At 29.0% G+C, this 27,834-nt stretch overlaps 1 protein-coding gene across 4 annotated transcripts in view; it reads left to right on the top strand.

Moving 5' to 3' along the window:
* Nucleotides 1–27,834, top strand: part of LOC116775581 (hemicentin-1) — a 249,666-nt gene that overhangs the window by 167,359 nt on the left and 54,473 nt on the right. For all 4 annotated transcript variants that reach the window (XM_061525171.1, XM_061525172.1, XM_061525173.1 and 1 more), the window contains exon 4: nucleotides 20,946–21,100. In XM_061525171.1, coding sequence (XP_061381155.1) covers nucleotides 20,946–21,100 — 155 coding nt within the window. The remainder of the gene's footprint in view (nucleotides 1–20,945; nucleotides 21,101–27,834) is intronic.

Genomic DNA, 27,834 nt, shown 5'->3' with positions numbered 1-27,834 from the left:
GAAGCGACATCATAAGATATTTATTGGGTCAAACGGTTAAACGTTTTCGTGCCGATAAATTCATAAACCGTGGTTTAGAAGTAAACATGAGCACATTAATATGTATAAGGTACATAAAAAGGGTACGTGATGCTACGCCGCAGTGTAGAATACTTTCAGGAATAAAATTGTCGGTATTTTTTACTCACAAAATTACATTTGAAGGTTGCGGTTGTGGTTTCTTTTTGTGATGTTTAAATATTTTTTTAAATGTATTAAGGCTTTTGTTATGAAAATACTTTTTATTTTACTTCGTTTTCGCATTTATATTACAATGGTTTTGCATTTGCGAACGCTGTGTAGTTAAATAAGGATCATGTATTTCTTAACAACTTATTCTTAAGAAAAATTCTTTTGGTTATAAACAAATATAATTTTATAACCCTCTATACTTACGTGCTCTGTTATCTCAAGGGACAGTTTCGGAGATATATCTCATATGAAGATTTATTTGAGCCCTTCGTCTTATGTAACTTCATATGTATGTATGCCATGCAGTGAAACCTACCGTCAGCTATTGTTTTTATGTAACGGTTTCAAAGATTTATTAAACCAATAACGTAGTCTGAAACGAATATTACGTGTGAGTTACTCTATCAGATACTTTTGTATGTGTTAAAAGTATTAACTTACTTTTTTATATGACACAAATTTCTTTCACACATATTTATCGTTTATTTTGACTTTTTAAGTTAAGACAAAGATATTGTTGTATGTTATACGACAAAAGACGATTTTTTACACTTTTTACTTTAACTTTAAGAGTTCTTTAGAAGTGAATTAAAATAGTCATTCAGCCATTTGGGCCGTTATTTAATAAAATAAATTTGGAAGCATAAAAGCAATTTAAAAAAAGAAATTTCATAATACGAAAGTTTGCAAATATAGTCATTGAAAACTAATGTAAAATATTGAAAGAAATAAAAAAGTTCATAGATAAATAAAATAGAGACTTAATAGGGATATATGGTTGACACTAATCAGAGACGAGACGAGAAAGTTTAAAAAAAATTCATTAGCATTACAAAATAAACTCAGAAGGAAAAGTCAAAATACATTAGAGGTACAATTGGGTTTGTAACAAAAAATATTCCAATAATATAATAAGAAAAATAAACTCACATCGTAGTTTTATGCGAGCACGATGCAATTTTTTTTTTAATTTTTAAATAATGAAAATATTAGGAAAATAAACAATTTACGATATTAAATATGCATTCAAGTAAATAATTGGGTAATATCAGTGACAATAGAATGATATAAGACAAAAGATTGAACTATAAGCATTATTTGCATTATATTAAATATTTTGCTACGAGGTCAACTGGTGCAAACAGAATTAAACCAAATAAAGCTCTAGCGACTGTAACACAACATGCGATAGATGAATGAAAAAATAAAAAGCGATACAAGGCTCTTCTTAAAAAAATATTTATTATATCTATAATCCAAATAAAAGTATAATATAACAAAATATAATGATGTCCAACATATGAAAGTAATTTGAATCACTGGATACTGAATGTTCTAAGATCACGTACCGAAGCCGGTGTCGTGCCTTGAGAGACGTGATTTGAGTTCATTATGGCAAGCTGTGAAGATGACGGCATATTTATTTTAATATTACATTGCTACCAACCTTTTAAATATACGATACAGGTGGAATATAACTACTAAAAAAAATATCATCGATAGAGTTAATTATGTTGAGAATATCGACTAAAAATTGTATCATTAGATTTGTCAAAAACACTGTCTATAAAAAGAATATTTTCGATATGATCTATAAAGTAATCTCGAATGCAGATCAGTATAATAATATGTTTGTGCAATTTTATAAAAAAAATTAAAATATGTATTTTTTATTTCAATGTTAAATGTAATTGTATTGCCCTTATTTGTCATTTATCCATTATAATTTAGCAATTAACCTACATAACTTTCTTATAGAAGGATTAAATTACTTTCGTATAACAACCGAGTAAATGTCTTTCAAACTTTCGTACAACATTTTACTTAGTCGATTGCGTAATTACGTAAGCTTGTTGGAACACAATGGCCAAGTCGCAACGCGTACGAACAGTAGCCAAGTTTGAATTGGAAGCTACAGCCTGCGTGAAAATTAAGAAAACTTGCTTTTTATGATATACTCATTCAACAGAGATATTTTCTTTAATTATCATGATTCTCCTTACATCAAATTGAAAATATAAAATGAAAAATCCTGAAGCACGATAAGTTATCTGCGTAAGCATCCTGCTAGTGTCTAGGAAATCTTATTCTATATTTTCTATTTGATTTTTCATTCAAGTCGAGCCCAACGTTACCTTAAATTGAAAATATAATTATAAGCATGATTTTCTTGATTTTTAAGATTTGAAAAGTCAATGGATTCTATCTAAATCGACCAGTAAACTGTACTGACAGAAGTAATAGATTGATTATTCTTTAGATTCTTCTTGGAGTATGTGGAATAATTCGATTCTGAAGTCCAATATTTTGTGACTACAGTAATCCCACTCTCTCTAAAACATGACGTTTTCTAGAATAATAACTATCCCTGTGATACTACCAGTGTTGCACATGTGCCATTTTAACCTATGTAGAAGATTTACAGTTATTCAAGTTTCTTTTTAGCTTTGAACTTATATTGGCTAAGCAGAGGCATAAATCTTGAAGAACTCTTCGCACTCTAGCCTATATCATACTTTTGTTGAATTAGTACATATGGTGTGAAGGTGTTAGGAACTCAACTATTAACTTCTGTTAACAACCGAGAGGCTTGTTAAAACTTCCATCATAACTAATGACGTACTCTGAAAAAGAGCCAAGTTCGCATTTGTTATTTGTTGATGCAGTGCTACTTACGAGAATTATTTTGCACTTATTTCCAGTAAACCTTTTGTATGCGGTTTCCTCTATACTTTGTTTTGTGAATTTATGAATTGCTTCCTTATGATAAAGTGTAATGGGTTTTACAGATTTGCCAGGTTTTTTCCTTTGCATAGTTCACAAGAACACAAATATCACAAAAAAATTGAGGAAGCTATTTCTAAAAAGAAACTGTTTTTTTTTTGGTATATTTTTTATCCAGAATTAATAAAAAAAAAACCTTTTTTTATAATATCATAACAGTGGTTTCAGTGACCAAGCCATAACTTTTACAGTTATATTATAAATACTTTAATTACTTGTTTAATAATGACTATACGTTAAGTCAAGTGAAGTGAGCATATTAAGATTATATTATCACACTAAATAAGACTTCAGCAAGGAGATCCGCAGAGAACTCTATATTATTATTCAAATGTCCTTCAAGACATTTAACTTCAAATTCCACATACAACCTTGTCAATCTTATATTCTTCAGTTTATGCTATACTGAAGAATAGTATATTTTAAATTTCTTTAAGGTAAACTGTCACCAGAATATCTTTTGGATTCTTTTATAAATACTTTTCTCAAGCATATTAAATATTATATGAATATTCTAAGCACATTTATCTTCGGGGAGGCAGTTGTAACTGCTAAGCATTTGCTGGTGGGATGTAGGGTACTCCTGGAAGCCATAAGTGAAGTGAAACTTAGGATTCTTTGGAAATCCAACATCCAAAAAACCATGCCATCAAAGTCAACAAGTATTAAACTCACTAATAATAAAATAGGTTCATTGTAAAATTTTACACGGCAGAAGTGGGAGTGGAAAGTATAACAGCTATATCTCTCTACAACCTACTAAAAGACTTGGGGCTGTCCAGAACTAACATCAGTTCATTTTTGTAACGTTCGTCGAAGGCAGGTCTAGTAAGTTCGTTGTAAATTTGGTTAGATAGAAAGAGGAGTTTATAATTTTATATTTATAGTTTATAGTTTATAATTTTATATTTAACACGCAAGATGTCAATCACAAACTATTATTAAATAAATTGTTTTGCTGAAAATTTTGAATTCTATAAAATTATTAAATTTTATAATAGTCTGCTCTATTTTATTTTTAGTAAATTTATTTTCTTCATTTTACGAATACATTTGAATAATGAATATATTAAGTATTAGCTTAAATATTTTACTTTTAAGAAAACTTTCACTAAGAATAATTATTAAATGTAGTGTTATTTCTTCAAATATTCGCATAATAATTTTAAATATTATATGAAATCCATTAAACATTTGTAACGAATTCTAAAGAATATTTTCCGGAAGAAAGATAAGTCCCGACACCCGATAACTAACGAAGCTGAGTTCAAATCTCAGTCACGTTTTATTCTCAAACAAAACGGTAACCGCAGAAACATAATTATAACATGTTCGTTATAAAAAAAAGCAAATTAAACTAAACAAATCTAGAAACAAGATAAAACAAAAAGTTCAAAACTAATTAACAGTTGAACCGGGCAGAGATAAGTAAGGATTTTCAAAAGTTGAAATTCATTTAAAAGATAACAACTTAAGATACTTCACCGCTAGCTTATTTTCATTTCTTTATTAGTTATATGTTTTAATTTTAAAACGTTACCATATAATATATAAAGTTTATTTAAAAATAGTGTAACCAAGTTTGTCTTCTACCTACAATTTATTTTTGAGCAATCTCGGAATCTAACTCCCGGGAAGCATCAATTCCGACAGGTATTGTTACGTCTCCGAGATACAGTATTCCGAAAATCGACTCACAAAAGACATTATTATGTAACAGCCATTTCTTCGAAACAAAAATTAAGTCGCAATCAAAAGCTATTACAGAAAAAATATGAGAGCGTTTAAGTGATTTCAAATAAAGAAGTTGAAGTCGAGTTGGTTCACTTTAACTTTGTTACATCTATAACACCGAAGACAATATAAAGAGTCAATAAATATAACTCAAAACATTTTACACATGAATATTATATAAATGAAATTAACATTGTTTTCATTTAATTAAAAAATTAATCAATATGATGGAAAACAATAATTTTGTAATCGAAAATAACAAAAACTTGATTATTCATCCCTTTTTTTCGCCATTTTTTTCATAGACTTGACGAAGGTAAAATATATACGCAAAATTATTTTTAAAACGAATTCGTTACGGTGTAAACGGTAACGTGGGTGATGAAAAGCATAAAGTTCAAACTTGGCATCGTGTTATAACTTTTCATATTTTTTTTCACTTATTTCCACCGCATTGTTGTCTAAAGAATCGGCTTCTGCTATTTTAAGATGAAAACCGTGTCTTTTGTTTAATTTATCAAAGTAGAGATTGTCTCATTTTGAATTCATTTCGCTGCGTTTTATGTTTTCTTAAGTTTTTAAGTAACTCAACTTTAAAGCTTCTTACAAACTCGCAAGTTGTTCATCACTTATGCATTATTCGTCGTATATTTTTTGGACACAACTCAAAGCAGAGATGACTGAGAGATTTCGTTATTAAATTTAACCAAAATAAATGTCTTAGGCGCTTAAAGCTCTGATTGTTTATATTAGAGCCTATCAGCAGAGAGAACCTCGATAAATCAGACTTAACATGAGACATTTTAGATTCAGGATTTATTAAAAAAAACTGTTACAATTATTCTAAGACGTAATAATTTGACAAATTTTATGACAAATGACATTTCAGAATCAAAGGTCGTAAAGGAAACTTGTTGTAATTCTTTTAAGAATTATTATTTTTATTTTTTCAACATAAAATACAGAAGACAGAGCAAAAATAAAATAGTATGTCGATTTTAATGTAATTAGTCCTCATTCTAAATAAGAAATAAATGAGAAAAAGCTTCTCTTTTAAATGGTGGCAAATAAAATGTTTAACATCATAAAGATATATAATATATTATTTTACTAAAACTTGTAAATTGAATTCAGATCTAATTTGATATAAATGTAATGATCCGGCTATAGAACCGCTCTATGATCCAAATCCCACACTTGAGATTTACATAGCTCACTTCACCCCGGCCTACCCCATGGGCCTCAGATTTATGCCCGTCTCCCTGTCTTGAGATGATAACGATTTAAGACATGGGTTATAGCGGATTAAGTTCACAATTTAATGAAAATATTCGCTTTCAATTTAATTTATATTTCGTAATACTTTTATATTTAGGCAGAATTTACAAAGCTGTTAGCATTGAGTCATAAATTACTTTGAGAAATTATATAAGTAGTACACCTTAAGTTAATACAATATTCGTGAGTGGTTTTTCATATGTGTTCCCACGATTGATTTTAATGATCTTAAGATTTACTATGATCTTTTGGTTAAATAAAGTATGTTTTTTATAAATAATATGTGAAGTTTTCTAATAAACTCCTTTTAATTTTCCATTTTTTGTTTTTGTCAATAATCATGTTATAAGATATTTTTATTTGATTTTTTTTTAATTTTGTCATTAATGTGAAAAAATTTTATTGCAACAAAGATTTTTTTTATTTTATCTTTATAAACAATTTGATGACATTATTTGGTACAAATTACATTATTTCACTACTTGCTTAGATTTACTAACATACAACAATATTCTTACTTAAAATAAAGTGGACTCTTATGTGTAATATCTTATAAATTGCACCAAAATAATGACAAATGTAACAATATTTTTCTGTCACAAAATTATATATGATTCCGACATTTCAAGATCCATTTTAAGTGTAAGATGACACGAGAGCTGGCAAATAACACATTATTCCATGTTAGTTTCAAAGTTCAAGTATTTACATAGAGTAAAAGCCCCCTTCGGTAGGGGAACAGGAGTGTCACCCAGCAATCTATATATATTTGCTTACATGGAACCATAAAGTAAATGAGTATCATGTTACAACGATGTAAGCAACTGTAAATGCGGTTTCGTCGAATTACTGTTTTTATTTATATTAATAAAAAAAAAATGTTTTACAGAAAGTGGCCTTGCTTACTTTTTTATATCTGTTATGCGCCAGTAAAAGTCACATCAATATACTGTAAAAAAAATAAAAGCCTATTATTTCTTGCAAAATCCATAAAAAGAAATAAACTTAAACTATTTAATACTCTTTTTAGGCACGAACCCCTCTGTGTGTGAAGGCCTCCTTCAATATACCGTTAGCCGTAATAAATTGACAGATAATGAGATCTAAGATTTTCGCGAGTTTTATTCATTCACATTCATCACGGTTGCTGAAAAGTAGCCGAAACGTCGGGAGTATGTAGTTTACAAAAATAAATCACGCGTAGTTTATCCGAATAATACTAGTTTCATTTAAATTGACAGATAGACAAAAGTTTAAACCATTGTGTTGGAATATGTTGTGTACATACATTTGTATTTATTAAAAGTGGTTATTGAATATTACAATTATATATATTTATATGTACATATTTTTTCAGATGTTCGTCTATTTTATTACGTATGTTAATATTAAATGATGATTATATTATATTTGATTCATTATGACATCAACCGTATCCATATAATCTTACGTCTAATCTGTGTAACTGAAGTCAGGCCTCCCGTTGTCTTTTGTTTATTAAATGTAACGCTTTGGGCTTGTGTGTGTGTGTGTGTGTGTCTTTGAGTTACAGCTTCGCAATCATTAATTTGATTCAGAATTACGCGTAGTGTTAAAATTTATGTTGGCTTTCGTCTCCATCATAGCAATAATCTACATAAAATCTGAATGAGGATTTCTAATATTTAACAGATATTTTTATAGTTATTACTAAGAATTTATTTCTTTTCACACAATAATATTTCAATGAAATAGCAAATACACAAGAATGAAAAATACTTTGACCTAAATTTTATCGATATATTGATTGATTCAAAAGATCGTACATCAGTTATTTTGGGAAAAACTCAAATATAACAAAAAGTTTAATTTAAACCCATCTTAAATAAATAAAGGTTACTCGGAAGGGATTTAGTGAAGTGACAAGTGCTTTGTTTACTTAAAAAACTCGCTTTGACAAAAACATACGTAATTCTTAAGAAGATAATCCCTTAGAAGCTTGTTTGTGCTCGCGCCATTAAAAGAGAGGGTCACATGTTTCACTGTTGACATAAAACAATATCATCACAGTTTTTAACATTTCAAGCTGAAAAAAAATATTTTTCCTTATTTTACTCGTATATCTTATACACAAGGTAGATAGTTATTACAACATATAGCCTTATAAATGCAATTCATTTAAAAGAGCATTTTAGTCAGTAAGCCTCAGTAGAGTCAATAACATCAAGGGGTTTGTCTTATATTTGCAACTTATGACACAATTCATTAAAAATAATTAGTAAGATAGTTTTCACCTCTATACTTGTAGATTTGTGGTAAAAACCTAACGCACTCCGCATGTAACGTTTGCTATATTTATAATAAATGTTGAGAAGACTCCAACCTCTCATCTCATGGCCACAACGTCGACAATGTGAAAATCCTTAAAAATTACTACATCACTGTTTCCACACAGTGTGACGAATTTCAGTCATTACGGATTACGGATTGACCTGGTTTTCTCTAAAAAATATAACAAAAATCGTCAGACGTCTTACAAAAAATTATTTCTGCCTGTGTCTAATAAAAGGTTTTAATTTCGGCTGTAATGTAATATAATTTAATTTGATTCCTTAAATAATATTATTGCAAAATTATGTAAAACAGAAGAATGTATGAAAATAACGGATATCGCCAATAATTTATAATATAAAAAAATATATATCTTGAAGAAAAAATTATTAGGCTACGTTCGAATAAAAATATAAAATATACACAAGGAACAATTACTGTCTATAAAGTATAGCGACACGCAAATGCTATTATAATATAAGTGTTTAATAAAACAGAAATAAAAAGCATTGAAAATGTTTTACATTACAATATTATAGTGCAGCTAATTTTTAATAAGTACTTTGCTATGGAATTCTCAACATTTTTAGCTCACCGACTTGATATTTTAATTACACGTATGATATTCATCTTGTAGAGATATTTTCTTTTATACTGAAATAAACGTTCAAACCGGAAAAAATAAACCCCAAAATTCAGAGTATTTTTTTTCCTGTACATAAACAAATATATATAAACTTCGTGATATTTAAGACTTTCGCTGTTACGTACGGGCAACATATTATAAAATAAATTAATACCGCCGGGGCAACATCGTTGTAAGGATAAAATATCATATAACGAGTGACGCCTCTGACTCCGCGGAACGAACACCAAGCCGTGTGAACTAGAAGATTTCTGATACCACACAAGCTATGGTATGGGATTGCTACCCTAACATCGGGCAATCATGTAGTCTTAGGTATAGGTTATAAGTTTTAATATGTAATTTTTATTATAATATACATATATGTAAATTTCGTAGTTTTCCTGGAACCTCCGATTGCCACCTTATATAATTCGCGAGTATTGATTTATATAAAAGTAATATTTTCGGATTATTAAGCATTATTTTATTATTTTTAAAACTGCATATTCCCGACGTTTCAGTTACTTTACAGCAACCATGATGAGAGATCACGGTTGCTGCAAAGTTTTTGATGAGTATATTTGATAACTATTGCAACTGACTTAAGTTTTAAAAGTATACATAGGAAAAAATATTGGAAGATATAATAATTAAGTTATTGTTTCATCATCATCAGCCTATCGGAGCCCACTGCTGAGCAAAGGCCTCTTCTCACATGGAGAAGACAGGAAAATTAATCACCATGCTTGCTCAAGGCTGATTGACGATTTCAAACTATGATTTGAAATTATAAGTCCAGGTTTTCTCACGGGGAAGGAAAACATTTCCTTCCCCGTCTGTCGTTGTGTTTAAATGCTCTTAGAGAGTACATATGACTGCGAAAAAAATCATATTGGTACTTGCCAAAATTTGAATTTGCATCCTCATGATATTAAATTGAAATAATTTATCTAATACTATGTTAGAAATAGCATTGTTATTGAATAAACTATTTTATTAAAAAAAAAACACTTAATATACCACACCTTATTTTTTGGTACTATCACGCAATGAATCCTATTGTTATAAAGAACCTTTCTCGTCTACTGTAATGCTTAATGGATGTAATAAAATATTTCAATTTTAATTATTATATAAAATATCTTCATAAATGCAACAGTTAAAAAGGATTATATAATTCATTGTCATAAATATTTTCTCAATCAATTCATCGTTACATGAAACATCAAAGTCGGTGAAGTTGAAGCGTCACAAGAAAGTTTTTATGCATTTGGAAATTAATTATAAGTTTTCCAGGTAGTGAAGTAACTTTCAAACAGGTTCAAAGTTAAATTATAAAAAGTAAGACGTCCAATACTTATTACCAATCATCCAATTCTTTAACTTTAAAGGATAAGATTAAGGAGATTTATACCAGAAATTAATTTTGAGTTGGAACAAGTCGATATTATCTGCTTTTTTTTCGTATAGATAATAAAATTCTTTGAAAACAAATAATATCAATTCAATATTAGCGAATTTATTAACTGTTAAAAGAATACGAAGTAAACAAGGTTACTTAGCGGGTTGAAGAGAAACGGTCTATTATCAAGTTAATCTTTATTTTTCTAACGTCTATATAGAAACTACATACCTACATTCTGTATCTCCATGTTTACACAGCTCTTAATAGGAAAAAAGCTATTTAATTGAAAAATAAATATCGTAATATAAACTACAAAAATGTGACAACCACTTTGCCTTAAGATAAATAACGCATAACGAACATATTTTTTTCTCATTGAACAATGAGAATCCATTATCGTCTGTTAGTAGAAGTAAACGTGTCAGCCATTTTAACATCGATAATCATAAAGTCGAGAGTTAATTCTTTGGAGTTTGAATTTAAAACTTGGACTCGATAGTATAATAAGGCTTTTATTAGACGTAACTTACGTTGAGTATCGAATGACTTAAGTCAAGCTAAATTATTTTATAATACTGTTAATATGATTAATAATAATTAGGAATAATGACCTAATATAATCTGTCTCATCACGATAAGATACACAGTATTGATGTTCACGTACGTCATAACCAGATATTATAACCTTACTTAAGTAATTACTAATCTTATAGAGGGATCCAATAGTATTTGTATATAATTAGTAAATTAATGCAAATTATATATATATAATTTCAAGATTGACTCAACAGTGGCAAATTATATTTGATTATGTAAATTAATTACATAATTTTGTAAACGCATTCTTAATATTAAATGTATAAGAATATGTTGAGGGATTTATTTTTTAATATTGCCTAAAATATTAGTATCTTTGGATTAAAAATCTTCTTATTTGTTTTTTGTGATATAGATATTGTGAACTGTAAATTTATTATAGGAACTAGTCAGCCGAGATAACTGATAACAATTTCTACCATACAAATTACCTATTACGAGTAAATCATATTCACATCCAATACAATTTATAAATACCTATATTTGAAATATTCATGTGGATTTCTATTCGAGAGCTATTTTGATATATTTCATGCATATATTTTATTTTGCATTTGGTATTTCATAATTTTATTAAATACATTTATAATTAAATAACTTTATCATTTACATAAATACATATACATATAAACCTGAAAGGAAAAGTATTTTTTTTTTTTGAGAAGACACAGTAAAGATATTTGTCAGTGTTCCATGTATGTAATTTTTTTTGTACAACTAAATATTTAAATACTAGCTGATTCACGTTCATCAAAAACATAATAATTGTTAATTTCCGTCCAGATCACTGTATTTTTTGTTACATATCTACCATAGACAGCAAACGAACCAACCGATCTCTTGTTGATAAATGGTAACCGTTAACTATTGATTTGCATCACAGGGTATCAATATTTTGACGGCCTTGAAGGTGGATAGAATAGTAATGCAGGCGCTTTGTTAAAACATTTTTTCAACACATTTACATAGAACAGACTGTATAATACATAATTCTAAGTCGTCTGTGTTAATGGAATCGTCTACAATACGACCTAGCAGACTTTGTATGAAGTTAAACTGAGGGGCACCGGACCAGAAGTGATAGCAATAATCCATCTGGGAAAGCCCTGTGTTTTGTGAGATAAAAACAGGTGTCCCATCGTGATTTACTGTCTTGCTCTACCCAGGAGCCAAAGACTTTTCGTGGCTCATTTAGTTTTATTCTTCAAATGTTTTCAAAATTAGATATGCTACAATATCCTCAGCGCCTCAAGAAAATCATATTGGCCATCAACAATCAGCAAGTTCTCTTGAAGCTATCGTAAAAGCTGGTAGTTGCGGACTATCTCCATTATCTTCAACAGCTAGTCAACAAGTTATGAGGATAATTGCAAAGATTCCATCCGGACCGCTAGACTTTTCGAGATCGAGAGGGTTCAAACCTTTGCACAGCGCTCTGTGTCAACAAATCAAATCCACAACAGGTGTTGAAGCATGTATCTATATCACAGTTTATTTATCTCTCTGGTAGCTATTATTTTTAGTTTTATATATTAGAAGTTAAACTGAAGTTGCGGATAGGCGGGTGATCGGTTTATCAGAGGATCAGTTTTGAGCCCAGAAGATTGAGTTTTGAGTGCCACTATCATGGGGAACGGAAAGGCCTCCGATCAAAATTGTCGTTGAATACTGGGTTCCACACAAGTTCCACACAAGAATTAGATTGATATGACAGTGGGGTTCCTGTACATATCGACATCTAGGGAGATGAAAGGGTATGGTTAGGGAAAGGGCAACCACTTCTTTTACTCTTCGAACGAATGGCAGTAAAAAATGTCACTTCATGTATATTTTCTGAGAGGATGATATTTCCAGGGTTTAAGTAACCCTGATACAAGTTGCAGTATGACACCCGCTAGGCTGTATCTTCTGTTACATCGTTTCAAATGAAACACAAAATATCCTATCTTTTTCATATAGCAGAAATAAAAGTCATTTATGCTGTTTTTATTTTTAAAATATAATTTTATGTTAAAAGAATTTATTTTAGCACTATCTCGTCAACAAAGTAATTTTGCTGTGTATTTTGATAATAAACATCCCTAACTATAGTCTGACCTCAGTGTGCATTTCAAACTAAGACGACGTAGACGTTGAGAAATGAATCTTCTGTTAGATTTATCTCTTCTTAGCATATTAAATTACTTTCTATATACAATGACTATAATGATTCGTAAGTTTATCATATAATATATCAAACAAGGCAAAATATACTTTAAATCTTTAAGTGTATGGTAGAGTATTATATTTGTATATTTTTAGACTGAATTTACCGCTTTGCTTTTTTTTAAGTTCTTAAAATATTTATCTTTATAACTTAAAGTACTTATTAAAACCGATTTTATTTCCACACATCTACTAACTTATCAAAATAACGTACAATAGAAATAAAAAATACATATGATGTAACTGGTAATAATTTGTGTAATTTATTAATTTTCCCATAGTTATAAAATCTATTTAGTACCGTTTTCGTAGTTATAAACCGAGCGGTTTTCAATACTTCATTTGTAGTTTATATTGATAGTCTGCGCTAAGATCCTGTACACTAAGTGCTTTACTCTATTGAAAATTTATCCAACCAACTTTATACTATGTTTAAGACACGATGTTTTACTAATATTATAAAATGGTAAGTTACTTATTTTCTATGTAGTTCACTATAAGTACTAAGGCAATTTTCATGAGAATCATTCTTTATCTTTGACAGAAATATCGGTGGGATATATTTATAACTTTCGATCATAACGATCGTTATTACTTAATTATACGAAAGCATTTAAGAACAAGGAGAAGCTCTAGCCATTACATCGTAGATTTGAACTTATGATGTTAATTTTTGAGTAAAAAATACTTCGTTTTTTAATCAGTTTTAAGTCCCAAAATCATGGACAACTTTGTACCACAACGATTACCAAAGTAAAGCAAACCAGAAGAATAGTAATTACTATATAAAACCCAGTATCACTTATACTTTTCGCAGCTAGGGAGTAAATATTCCAATATAAGAAAACTTTTACCTGAAATTGAGACCTCTGTGAATTGAAGCTGAAAAGAGTCGAGGATTTTTGTATAAACTGAAGCTAAATTTTATACCTTCAAAGAACTGTACTTTACCTTGGTAAAATAATTTGATGAGTACACACGTATGTGACGAAAAATATGTTCGAAGAAACTTGTATTATAAATCGCTTTAGGCCATAGTTCAACAAAATACATACAAGTAATAAAATTTGGTTTGAATATAGAGTTTCAATTAATTGCAGATGAAACTAGTTTTATATATTTTTAACCAAAATATTTTTTTTTTTTTCAAATTTATTTCATTGTTTTGTGTTTTATCCCGTTAAATTATTAATTTTGAACAATATTTATAATAAAACTAGTTTTTGCCAGCGACTTCGTCTGCGTTAATTTCGGTATTAGTAATATATAAATAACCAGATATTGGAATTTATTAGGTTTCTTTTGTTTTTCGATCGAACAGAATTAAATATCATATGTCTGTCTCCTGGTTCTAAGCTATCTCTCCGACAAATGTTAATAATATCCCTACAGCCGCTCTTAAGTTATAAATAATGTAACTCACACAGAAAATGTGAGTAAAGTCCTTCCCTTAATATATTAATTACAGTGTATGCTTTAATATTACAATATTTTTTGTAAGATGCACAAATTGTCCGAAATCTCAGAGACCATTTATATCTAAGTTTTTAAAGTACAATGGCAATGCAGTAAATACGGCCATCTATTAAACAAGTCGCTAAAAGCGTTAGTAACCACTTATCCGACTCTTCAGTACCCAAGTTACTTGAAGAAATTCGCAATAATGTTCTAAACTGGCCATTTGGAGTCCCGCAAATTGAAATAGACTTACTTAATGATTTTTAACATCAAAAACGTATTTCTTATTTTGTAATCACTAATCTTAAAGTATTTGTCTGATCAAAACTTTTGAATATTGAGGCTAAGACAAAACTTATATCCAATCTATCAATTTTTTTCCATTTTATTAGATAAATATCTTTTAACCAGAATTATTGACCACGTTATAATGTTATGCTATGTTAATGTTTAATGTATTATGAGCTCTCCGAAATACTTAATAATTCATATTTTAACATGAAAATACTCTGCGAAATCAAATAAATTAAGTTACGAAATCCAAATCAACAATCCGATCAGTAAAAATTCAAACAAAACTCCAAAGGAAAACAAACGGGAATATAAGGAAACATAATTTGAAAAGAACCCAGAAGTCAGAAATAGGAAAAATTTCGGCTCTAATAATCAAAGTTAAAGGGAACAGAGACAATTGGAAAAGTCCCAGTCGAGCCTGAGGCGATTTCGTGAACCAATGGACTGAGTGTGTGCTGCCTGCTTTATGAATATTGAAACCTAAGCTGAAGTTGTCTCAGACATTGACATTTATTACTGTCCTTAAGGTAGTTAATATATGATAGAAAGCATTTAATAATAATTTATTGTGCCGTAACCGATATTTGTTGTTTTTAAAATACTTTTAACATGATAGAAACCCGTTTTACAAATCATTATTTACATGATTTGATAAATTACATCACATTGTATGAAATCTATCACTTTCGAAGAAGCATAAGTAAAATGTTATAACTCATTATACCAGGCACATAAATAGATTCATTGTGACCATTCCTTGTAGTGGAAATATTTTGAAAATTCAATATAAACGATGCATATATAGACATGTCCGGCCTTTATATATGTATACCCATCCGACGTCTTAGGAAACAAGTCATATTACATATATATATATTTCTCTGTACCAATAATTTAATTAATATAATCCCATAGAGCAGATATAATTTGTATTAATATGAGGTAATTAATTTCAAATGAGACTATGCCTTCATTAGCGGTGTGATTACATGAATGTACCCCGGATTATGGCTTATCGATAACACAACAAAGCTCATCTTGGTACACATCTTCCATCTTAAGGATATTAAGAAGTTTTCATGTTTGACGTTAATTTCATATAATCGCTGCAATTTGATTGAAGGATTGTATCATAAGTCATGGCAAATTGTTATCAATTCGTAGAAGGTATAATCAAATTTTAATTAATAAAAACATAATTTCCTTTATCGGCTATGAATATAAACAAAAACTAAAAGAAATATAAAATTTATTATCCTTTATTATAAAAACTCAACATAAATCAAAAATTATTTAAAATAACTTACCATTATACTATAAATTTAATATTTTTACTCCACTCACCTTATGTAAGACCACAAAAGCTTTATTATACTATCGAGTCGAAGTTTTAAATTCACGCTCCAAGGAATTAACTCTCGACTTTATGATTATCGACGTTAAAACGAACGGCTGACACGTTTACTTCGACTAACATACGATAATGGATTCTTATTTTTATATTTTGACTTTTCGTGTATAATTTAAAATATCAATGCAAAAAAAACGGCTTGTTTTCACCTAAGGTGTGCCTTCCTACATCGATGGAAACATCTTATATAAATAAGCCGTTACATTTATCCAACATTGCAAGTTATAAGTTTTTTTTTTATGTGAAAGGTAGCAAACGGGCAGACGGCCTACTTCATGTCCAGTAGTGACCGTCGCCCATGGACATCCGTAATATCTCTATTGCGGATGCGTTGCCAACCTTGGTTGTTGAGGAAAAGGGAGGGATAGGGAATAAGGAAATGGCAGGAAAGGGTGGGAATAGGGAAAGGGCAACCGGCTCCCACACTCATCAGACGAAACGCAGCCACTAAAGTCTAAAGACTATCTCACGCCGATCTTCTGTGAGAGGGTGGTACTTCCCCGGTCGAGCCGGCCCTTGTTCGAGCTGTAGTAACTTGACCACAGCTTGGCTCTACCACCTCACAAAAGCACTTATAAGTACTAAATATCACAGTTATTGTTACTTTTTTAAGAAGACGCTTAGTAATGATATAATTTAAAAACATATAGAAAGTAAAACACAATAATATAACTTGAAATATAAAGTATTTATTAATAAAACAACAATATATATATATATATATGTATAACCCACCCGCAATATACTTTCAATAAAAAAGTAATTTTGAAAATCAAAGTAAAATTGGCGGTTTGATAAAATAAAATAAATAATAAGAATATATCCTTATCGCTATCTTTTAGTAAAAGTTAGTAATCAATATTCGAAAAACTGTTTATCACTAAGTTATTTATAAAAACCAAGTAATATTCACAATTTTATCTACTTTTAAATATATTTAGACCATAGTCGTTACAACAGCTGTTTATTATTTTCTACACGAAATATATAATTATCAACCAGATAGTATCTTTAAATAAACGGATGAGTTATCATTAAAATAGTTTTCGGTATCTTCACAAAACTAGTTTGTCTGTTAAAGGTTAATGCAATTAAATTAATGTCACAAGAAGATTCGAACTGAGAACAATAATTCTGTCATCTGTATCAATTTTAATTTTAATTTAAATAGCACTTTTTTACAAACAAGTTTTAGAGCAACCACAAATTATTCCATCCTTGAATTAGTTATTAAGTCAATTGGCATTTCTCCAGTTAATTGGCATTATAATCTAAACCACGATACTATTGTATCCCAGTAAGGTGAGTAATTATTTAAGTACAATTATAATACCACGTTGTATATTTGGATTTCAATACTAATGTTATTATCACGATTAAGAGATTATTGTAGGTGGTAGAGCCTAGCTGTAGTCATATAACTACAGATCGAACATGAGCTGGCTCGAAAGGGGAAGCACCAGCCTTTCACAGAGGATCGGCATGAAGTAGCCTTTAATGGCTGCGTTTGGTCCGACGAGTGGGAGAGCCCGTTCCACCTTTTCCTGATATTCCCTTATTCCTACCTTTCCCTATTCCTAAAAAAACAAGGTTGGCAACGCATGGATATCAATGGGCGACGGTAGCTCTTGCCCACCAAGTAGGCCGTCTGCTCGTTTGCAACCTTTAACATAAAAAAGATGTTAAACCAATAATTAACCACATATATAAAGTCCAATATGATTGAGGATTGTTAAACGTATTAAATTCATCTCGATTTTGCGCCTTGCAACACCAGTTTAACATTTGCAACACCATAATGGAATCTTTCTTTCTCTCTCTCTATTCTGTGACGTAACTGTGACTGAAAGGTTTTGTACATCCATAAAATATTTATACTAAAAAGATGTTACAATTATCCAAAAACCTTCAAGAATTATATATAAATCAATCTTCTAATACATTATGAGTAATTATTTATAAAAACCTAAACCATATTTATTTCTCTATAAATGAGATCATTAACTCTAGTTATAACGATTCCGTTGAAGTTTTTAAATTCACGCTCCCAGTTATAAAGGCGACTTTACGACGATAGACATTAAAACAAATGACTGGGACGTTAACTTCGAGCGACGTACGATAATGGATTCTTTTATTTCTGTTATGTTTATACTTTTACGGATGAGTTAATTGTTACAGAAGTTAAATTTACGGACCTTACCTTATTACTGTTAAAATAGAAAAGCACAGACCTGTTTGAAATAATTAAACAAAAAGTCTTTTGAAGATCACTTAATTATTTCAACAAATTCTGTTCCGCATTTAATATTTGTATCTTTATTTATATATTTCCTTTAAGTAACAGGACAGTTTGTAACCATATCAGAATGAAAGCCTTACGTCAAAGCTCTATCTATCCATCCAAATCGTAAATTCTTACAAAAGTCTAAATTTTTATGAATCAATCAATCAATTATAAAGGAAACGTCAAACTCTGTTAATATTTCATTAATAATTCTTTGTTGTCTTTCATTTCTTGTACGAAATTGTTATTGCACAATATTATATTAAGATAGAAAGTGGTTGAATACATTTTAAGGTGATTCTTCAATCGTTTTTATATATAACTAGTTTTTGCCCGCGACTTAGTCCGCGTTAGTTTGAGTATTAGAAATGTATAACTGACCGGGCGCAAGTCTACTCCTCCATAATGTCAGTAGATAAGATGATTTTGGATTTGATAAATTTGTTTGTTTTCTTTTTCAATCAATGAATGAACGAATGATATGAAAAGTACCCTATGTCCCTTCCCTTGTTCTAAGCTTTCTCTACCAATTTTCAGCCAAACCCGTTCAGCCGTTCTTGTGTTATAAATAGTGAAACTAACAAGACTTTCTTTTATATATAAAGATATATTTAATTTTTTTAAAGGCTATAAAATATTACTGTTCTGGTATGATAAGGTATCTATAATGGCATTAAAAACTTTTCAAGTTGTTGCTTTTTATTTAAAATATCTTTTACGTCACCTGGTTATGGTTATTGATATTATAAAGTTCTCAGTGTTAACTTTATGTACCCTAATAGAAATACTTTTTTGTTACATTATTATGAGAATATTAAAATCTAAATTACGAAGAGAAGATATTTTTCATGGTTATATAAAACTCGTTTGATATCACTTACTCTGAACTAATAAAGATGAGAGAAAAACATTAGGAAAATTATTGCTTAGTTATTATTTTTTTAATTAAAAAATTCCATTAATTATTTTTGAGCTACAAATTATCATGTTACAAATCAGAGTTTCAACAACTTTGATTCTTTGATCCTACAAATTTATAATTAAATTGCTGAAATTATAATTCCCTTACAAAATTTTTACAGTTTTAAGTAGTTAACTTATAAACTAATTCTAATATTTAATTCTACTTATTTTAGTTAATTATTACTTGCTCCTACAACTTCCATAGTATTAACGAATACCATCTAAGTTAATGTTTAATTTAAAACGCTATTAGATACAGAACATAATGCAACAGTAATTGTTTGAAAGCCGTTGAATGTTACATCGCTCAGAGCTTTCCCTGAACAAGCTTACGAACTTTTGTTAATAGTGTTTTAATTCGTGTTTAGATAGTTATCATTTTGAAAAGCAGGACAGATTTTAATAAGGATCAAATATTTTGATGAGTAAATACATATACATGATATATATCGGAGATATTTGCGATCAGATAATAAGTTTTTCATGACTTAATAATATGTTAAATCGCCTAAAATAAATTATTTCTTTATGATATTCGATTTGATTTTTTATTTTATTTTTTTATTTTGAAATTTCATTTTGTAATATTATTATTTATGAAGGAAAACTTTAAATGACGATATAATCTCAGAAGTCAGATCTGATTCTGCTTTTTTTTTGATATTTGTTTGTTGAGATTACATTAAATTCCAAAAGTAATATTAATCAGGAAATAAAAATACGAAAATTGGTCCTCGAGAGCAGACTTCCCCCTTTATTGTTGTGTGTTGCCGAAATGGCAGTTAATTGCTTGTCGGAACAACCGAAGCCTCAGGGAGATTTTATTTTGGGAATTTTAGCTACCAGTGAATATTTCGTTTGGAAAAATATAATTTGGCAGTAACGTCTAACTTTATAATGATGTTTCTTGTAACGGATAATAGATTTTGTGATAATACGGGATTTTTAATCCAATTTTATATATATTTTTTTTGCACAGCAAAAATTGGTTATTCTCTCAAAAATATCGATCGTTTCATAAGTAAATATCATAACTGTTGGCATGTTTCAAGGACTATGAAGCAACAAAAATATCACGGCACATTTATATGTGATCAAATTCCCATTCTGATAGCATCTGCGCTCGACATTCACTGTTCGAACGAAATACAATCTGTTTTAGAAATTAAAACACTACAAATAAAAGGCTTATTCCACAAACCAAAATAATATCTAAGATCTAAATATATTCTATCAAATAATACCTGAAAGTATATGAAGTATAGTGTAAAACTGAAACACAAAAATAAAACTTTATTTTTTTATTATAGATTAAGTACTGATGTTATTTAAAACCCTTAAATAAATTTCTTGTCCACAGAATGTCGATCTCCCACGAGCCGAATGCCACGTTCGCGGAACTGGTGATCACCAATGTTCATCCTGATGATGAAGGCGTGTACCGCTGCGAAATCACCTACCTCCAAGTCGGCGAAGATTGCAACACGGTGCAAGTCACGGACTTCCACACATACAGTTAGTATTTCATTTTAATTTATTCAAATAACAAGAAAATAGCTTAAAAACTATCGTAATAAATAGCTAAAATAAATTTTACTGTCATGCAAGGAAAATATATTAAAGATTGAAAAATAAACATAACGAAACCTTAAAGGAAAATTTTAATTTACGTCTCGTATATATAAAATAATATATTTATTTGTAATTAAAATTATATTTCACAACATATTCAAGGTCCAGTTGGCGGTAAAGTTGATGAAATATAACGAAATAATTGTTTTGTAAAGTTAGGTATCATCAGATACAAATTATTAACTCACCAAACAAAGTGTACATTTTATTATAATCATAAAGTATATATTTATATAACAAACTAATAAGTCTCATGTATCTTTAAGACTCCGGGTCTCAACTCATATAAACTCTAATGAGGTCTAAGACTTTCGCGAGTATTCATTTAAATGAAATTAATATTTTTCGGATAACTAATAATAATAATAAATTACGCGTTGGAATCCGAAAAATATTAGTTTCATCCATATAAAATTTTATTATATTTTTTTAAATACAATTATATTATCTCTTTATGTATCTATTGAAGATAAACAAAACGCAACTCTTATATGGTCGTGTGCAGTCTGCATCAGATTTTCCACTACATAGACCCACTTTTATAATGAAATTAATACAACATTTATTAATTTTTCTTTAAATTTGTTCAAATTTAAATCGGAATGAAGGAAATGAATACTTTTATGTAAAACTAGTAGGAGTAATAGTTAGATGGAAACATATGTACAAACGTGTCCACACTTAGGTATTTATTTTTATAAATCTTGTCAAACGTGGAATTTACTTATTATATTTAATAGAAAACTATGTGAAGACAAAAAAATTATAGGTCGTATAACTCTCAAGAGTGCAATTTAAATTGTTATAAAAATAATTGTTTAAAATAATTTCCCTTACTTCTGTTTGTTTTATATAAATTTAAATATATTTTAAAGTTTATTGCTTTCCTTTTCTATATTTTTTTTAATTAAAACAACATAAAAGTAAAAATATTATTTTCATGTAAATGTTAGATGATAATCCAAAACACACTCTAAACCAATAAACATGTTTTTGTATAGAGTAGGCTTACATTTTCATTAAGTATAGAAAAACTTAAGTAAAGTATTATTTATTCATAAGATAAAATTAAATTCAAAATACGGCTTTCGCAATTCAAATATTAAATAATAATTTAAAATCACATGTTATCATAAACATTGAAAAATACTTATAACAATGGCTAATGCTTACATCAAGGAAAAGAAAAATAGCGTTGCTTTATTCCGCAACATAAGAATTTATAATCGACACAACAATATTATCTTTTGTTTTAAAACATAAACCCAATACACCAACACATTTCCGATCTAGTGTCGATAAATAAACTCGATATGACAAATATCGACAACTCCCACCACTACGTAAGATATTGCGTTCTTACCTCGGGCTATACGATTTTATTGAGGTGTTATTTCCTGTCTCTATCCAACAAACCATTTCTTATATCTCTATCTCTATCCCAATTGAGCTATTTTATTTGATACTTTTGTCTCCTTTATCATTCGGGGAAGACAATATTGTTAGTGTTGATATTTTCTCAACCTCGATTAAATATATACTTATAATAATATTTTCTCTGCAAACATTATGTTCATAATGAAATTATTAGATTAAGTATTACTTATTTCCGTGGGAATAATTCGTAGAGGCAATGTTGATATATTGTTCGAAGCATAACAAACTTGTAGTGCCCGTATAGATCGTAAGCTGTAATAAAATTTACAAAACATTAAAAATTAAACGAGTAATTTGAGATTAATTTCCAAAGGCTCTACCTAAAGTAACAGAAAATAATTGAATCCAAATTAAAGTAAAATAATATAGTTCAAACCTTAAATGTATTTGGCGGTCTATGTGGCCCTTTGTCAGGCGGAACAGAGCAATTAATTAATTTAATTGCCAAGACCAGGTCTTAGTTAAACGCAAAATAAACTTGTTAATCGCCGAAGAAAATAATAGCATGGGAGAAGTAACGGAAAATTATTCTTCGATTAGAATATTCTTGCAATTTTGTCTCGATGTTTCCGTTCTAAATAGCACAAGCTTGTTTTATTTCAGTCGTCTAAATATTTTGTGAAGTTTTCTGGAATTTATTTTTAAATTTATTATGTTCTATATTTTTCCTCAAAATCAAATCCTTGTAAGATTGTTAAGAGTAGAATTTGAAATACTTTCTATATTTAACCTCGTGTTTTAAATTTTCTTATTGAAATCAGGTCACAATGGCTTAATTTGAAAAACTATGTAAATGTCATTTCTTTGTTGTCATAGATTTGAATCCCGTTCATATTGATGAATTTAATTAACTGTACATTACTTGTTTTCCAGATTATTGAATTTTCATGTAATTTTACTATTATACTAAAATAATTATATTAATATATATGATAAACGAAATTCTATTTGTTTGAAAAAACACAAACCTGTTACAGTCTTTGCATATATTAAAATTGAAAAATTTTATTACAAGACAAAGTTCAAAATATCAATTCATGCAAATTTATTCAATCTGTATTGAATGAAGCTAAGAGATTTACAAAATACATTAAAATCTCAGTTAAGGCAAATTTTAAGCACCATTTGGCGTCTCGAGTTGATTGAACAGATTTGACGTTTACCGAATTTACATATAAATGTGGAATTTGTTAACGTTAAATTATGTTTCATAAGATAGAGTTATATGAAGTACGTCCGACCCCGAGGGCTACAATCTTAAAATGCGAAGCTGTTAACGGGTTATAAGCGAGTTAGAAAATTTTAATACACCCCTCCTTTTAGTGAATTCGAGCGTTTTGTTAGCGAAATGGACTTTATGCTGCATTATTATAATATCAAGCTGAAATAAATTAAATTTAAGATAATATTAAATTTAATATGTTTCTCAGAAACAAAATAAAAGAAATAATAATTCAAATAAATATTAATAACCGCTCCGCTGAACTTATTTTCCGTGTAACTTCGAACGTTTATCACTTTAACGTTATAGAGCGAAATACACGCGTCATATACATTGCTCGCTTTGTTGCTTCACATCCGTCTTCCTGTTATGTGTGATGAGCAATGTATGGTATATAAAATATATTTCGTATTTCGAGGAAGAATCTTACTATTATTTTTATAACCTTTAAAACAAAACTGGTGGAAAAATGTTCCGATGTAAATAAACGTCTACAATAATGATTCGTTTTCTTTCGTATCTTTATCCTTCTTTCAAACAAACTGTAATTTGTATTCTAAAACAAAGACACATAATCATACATCATTAATTTTAAATCACAATCACTTCCTCGCCACTTTCCCTGATCTATAATAAAACGGTGACATGTCACATCAAAGGAACTAAAGGAAATATTAGAAGGATACACTCACACTGGAAATTTATTTAAAAGGAGGTGGTTACGACTTTCAAAAACAAAATTTATATTCTTAGGAAAAATAAGATTTTTTTTTTTAAATAGCAACATAATTTTTATTTCATTTAAATTTTTAAGAAAATTATTTGTTTTGAAGTTAGAAATACTTTAAAACAAATAATATTGTCAATTTAATAATCGGAAAATAGGAATAATTCTGACATTAGGATACTTGACTAGGAATCCAATGACACATTTTAATTAAAATCTGCGTATAATTTAAAATATAAGTGTTTAAAACTGAAAAGAATATTTTTTTAATTATAACGAATTTTTTGCATTAAAACGTAAAAATAGTACTTATTCACGGTGCACTGATTAAGCCAGTGCCGCCTCTATATTTGTAGCTCATCTTTAACTTTATTTACATTTCGTTGACTCGGGTAATGTGACATGTGATAGACAGAAAATAAATCTGATTGAGACTACTTAAAAATTAATTCTTTTAAAATCAACATAGTTTTTTTTTATGGAATTTTACCTTATTTAAAAAATTGATTAAATAAAAATTGATCTGAACAAAATTATTTTGTTTTTTATTTGTCGATAACATTTTTGGTTCTCTGTAAAAAATATAATTTTAAAAGAAAATGTTTGTATGAGTTTAATAGAAACAATTTAATCAAAGAACTCAACTATTTACCTTTATTTCAAATATATCAAAATCACCCGTGCAAGATATAATTTTAAAATTCACAGTTCATTAAAATTAGAGATTTTTTTAAGTCTTCCAAAGGTGGTCATACAATTAAAAAATTTAAATAAATAATATTAAACAGTATATAAAGAAAATAAATTTTTAAAGCCAAAATATATATCCATTTTAGTAAAAGTCATATCTTTTATATCTAGTGGAAACACGCCTTAAACAACGTATGACCAATTATGTCATTATAATAACTGCAATCAGCTGTTACAGTCAGTCTGTTTCTCGACTAGTTAATTTATAGTTAGGGACCGTCTTTTATGAATAACAAGTTATGATACTAGTTTTTGCCCGCGACTCCGTCCGCATGATTATCAGATTTCCTCTCAGAGATAACTGTATATGGTGTAATATATATATACATAGTAATGCATTTAGTAATATAAGTTGCAGACTTTATATTTAATTTACCCTGGATACCGAATGCAGCGTTCTATGCTGAGGTAATTATTGAATGTAAATCATCTGAGGCACCACCCAAATGTATACATAAAAAAACATTATAATCATTCCAGTCGTTTAGAAGGATTTGAGGGACACACACGTCTCTTAGAATTATATATATAGATTAATTCCCAAATTGAAGTAAAAGAATCTAACAGCAAACCGCAAAACATAGTTTTATTTAAAAGTGTTAGATTTCATATCTTTCCTTTTTATGACATATTAAAATAAATTAAAATTTCATAGTTAAAATTTCTTATATCAAATAATAGCTTGAGAATTGAAAATAGTCTAACCCTGTCTTCACTGGAACAAGTTTTCGGACAGAGACTAATTTATGTCAATGTTCCGTTTGGTATACATTGAAATAATTTTTTTCAAAAAACAATTATGGCTTTAATTCTTACAATAAATCCGCGAGCTACACCTAGCTGGTCAGTCGTTTCTATTCCAGCTTGTCTGTTATTTCTCCATACTATAACCGTTATTTCTGTGACGTCATTACAAATATACGTAATAACCATAAAAGTAAGAGCGCCATGACTATGAAGCGATTGTATCTCTGAACAGGTTCACCGATACTTTTAAGTAATTTCATGCCATTACTAGCCATGGAACGGAGATTATATCGCATATTGTGACATCATCACGTTACCTACTATAATAATTCCATTATTACAAACAAGTAAATATATTTCTATTGAACCGCGAACTATTAATACTTGATGGAACTAATGCAACATTTGATTCTCACACTTTCATTTTACCTATAATTATTTCACATGTACATGCTCGTTGAGATTGCATAAAGTATTATCTTGTTGCATTTTAGATTCTCTGTTCTTTTTCATGTACCATATTGGAACACTCAAATGTATTTTAAAACAATAAGCGTTTAATTGTATACAAAGATGTTAAAGGCACTGTGTCTTTTAATAGTTTTTTAACTAGCACAGATGACCTTTTTCTAAACCAAACAAAGTCATTCTAAATTTAATATCACCTTATAATGAATATGTCTCAGAGCATTCTAATTTAATTACAATCTTGTTTCAACAAACAATTTTGCTACGTACTATGTATTTACACAGTGGTCATTGGTAGGTATTGCCTGAATGAGGAATTTACCACAGAACGCCATTACGCGATTCTAGACAATTACTATCAAGTTAACGGTTTAACTATTGTATTACTTATCAGTAATATTGTTGAAGTATACAAAAAGCATGTCTCATACAGGGCGCGTTTCTTTGTATATAACTTTAAGCTGTAATTCAAGCCTGTAGCCTGATTGCTGAATCTGAATGTTTCACAAGACAAATGCCCCAACGACAATTCCACTGATCTAAGTCTGAGCTAGGCGTTGTTATATATCTAGGTCGTGCTGAATGGACTATTGTTCTGAAAAATCTTTACAATTCCAATTACTTCTCTAAGTCATTGTTTGTAAGAATTTACTTTGAGTTTTATTAAAATCCTCTAGAGATATAAATATGTATGTACATATATATATACATATATATATATATATATATATATATATGATTACAATATAAAATGTTATAATTTTCCAATAAAAACAGCTCTGAGAATGTTTATTTTCTATAGATTTACGTATAATATTTTTATTATTCTCTAACCACAAAAATATTGTATATTCCTAATGGGGAGATCTTGAGGGGAGTGATGAACAGTATGCTAAACAAATTTGGACCTTAATTCCTGTATCGTACAAACGTCACATAATGTAATGATTCGCGTTTTTGGAATCGTCATATCCAATGGGAAGTCATTAGGTGGTTTGAAATTTCACGACACGTTACCTTTAGAGATTACACTTTATCGATACATTTGGTATTTCGATAGAATGTTTCTTTTCCTTACTCTACCTAACTCCTTTATAAATTATAAAAACTATTCACAAGAGTTAGCAAGAAATTAATATCTTTTGTAACAACTATCATAAAAGGAATGCTGAAAGCTTGGCATTACTTTGCAACTTGCAACCTGTTGTAATTTATCAAGGAAGACAAAGAAATGTTCCCTTAAATTTATGTTAAATATAACGTTTA

The sequence above is a fragment of the Danaus plexippus genome, chromosome 27, assembly GCF_018135715.1.
Source record: "Danaus plexippus chromosome 27, MEX_DaPlex, whole genome shotgun sequence".
NCBI classification, from domain to species: Eukaryota; Metazoa; Arthropoda; class Insecta; order Lepidoptera; family Nymphalidae; genus Danaus; species Danaus plexippus.
Note: the sequence above shows the minus strand (reverse complement) of the source record. Positions and strands in the feature narration are given on the sequence as shown.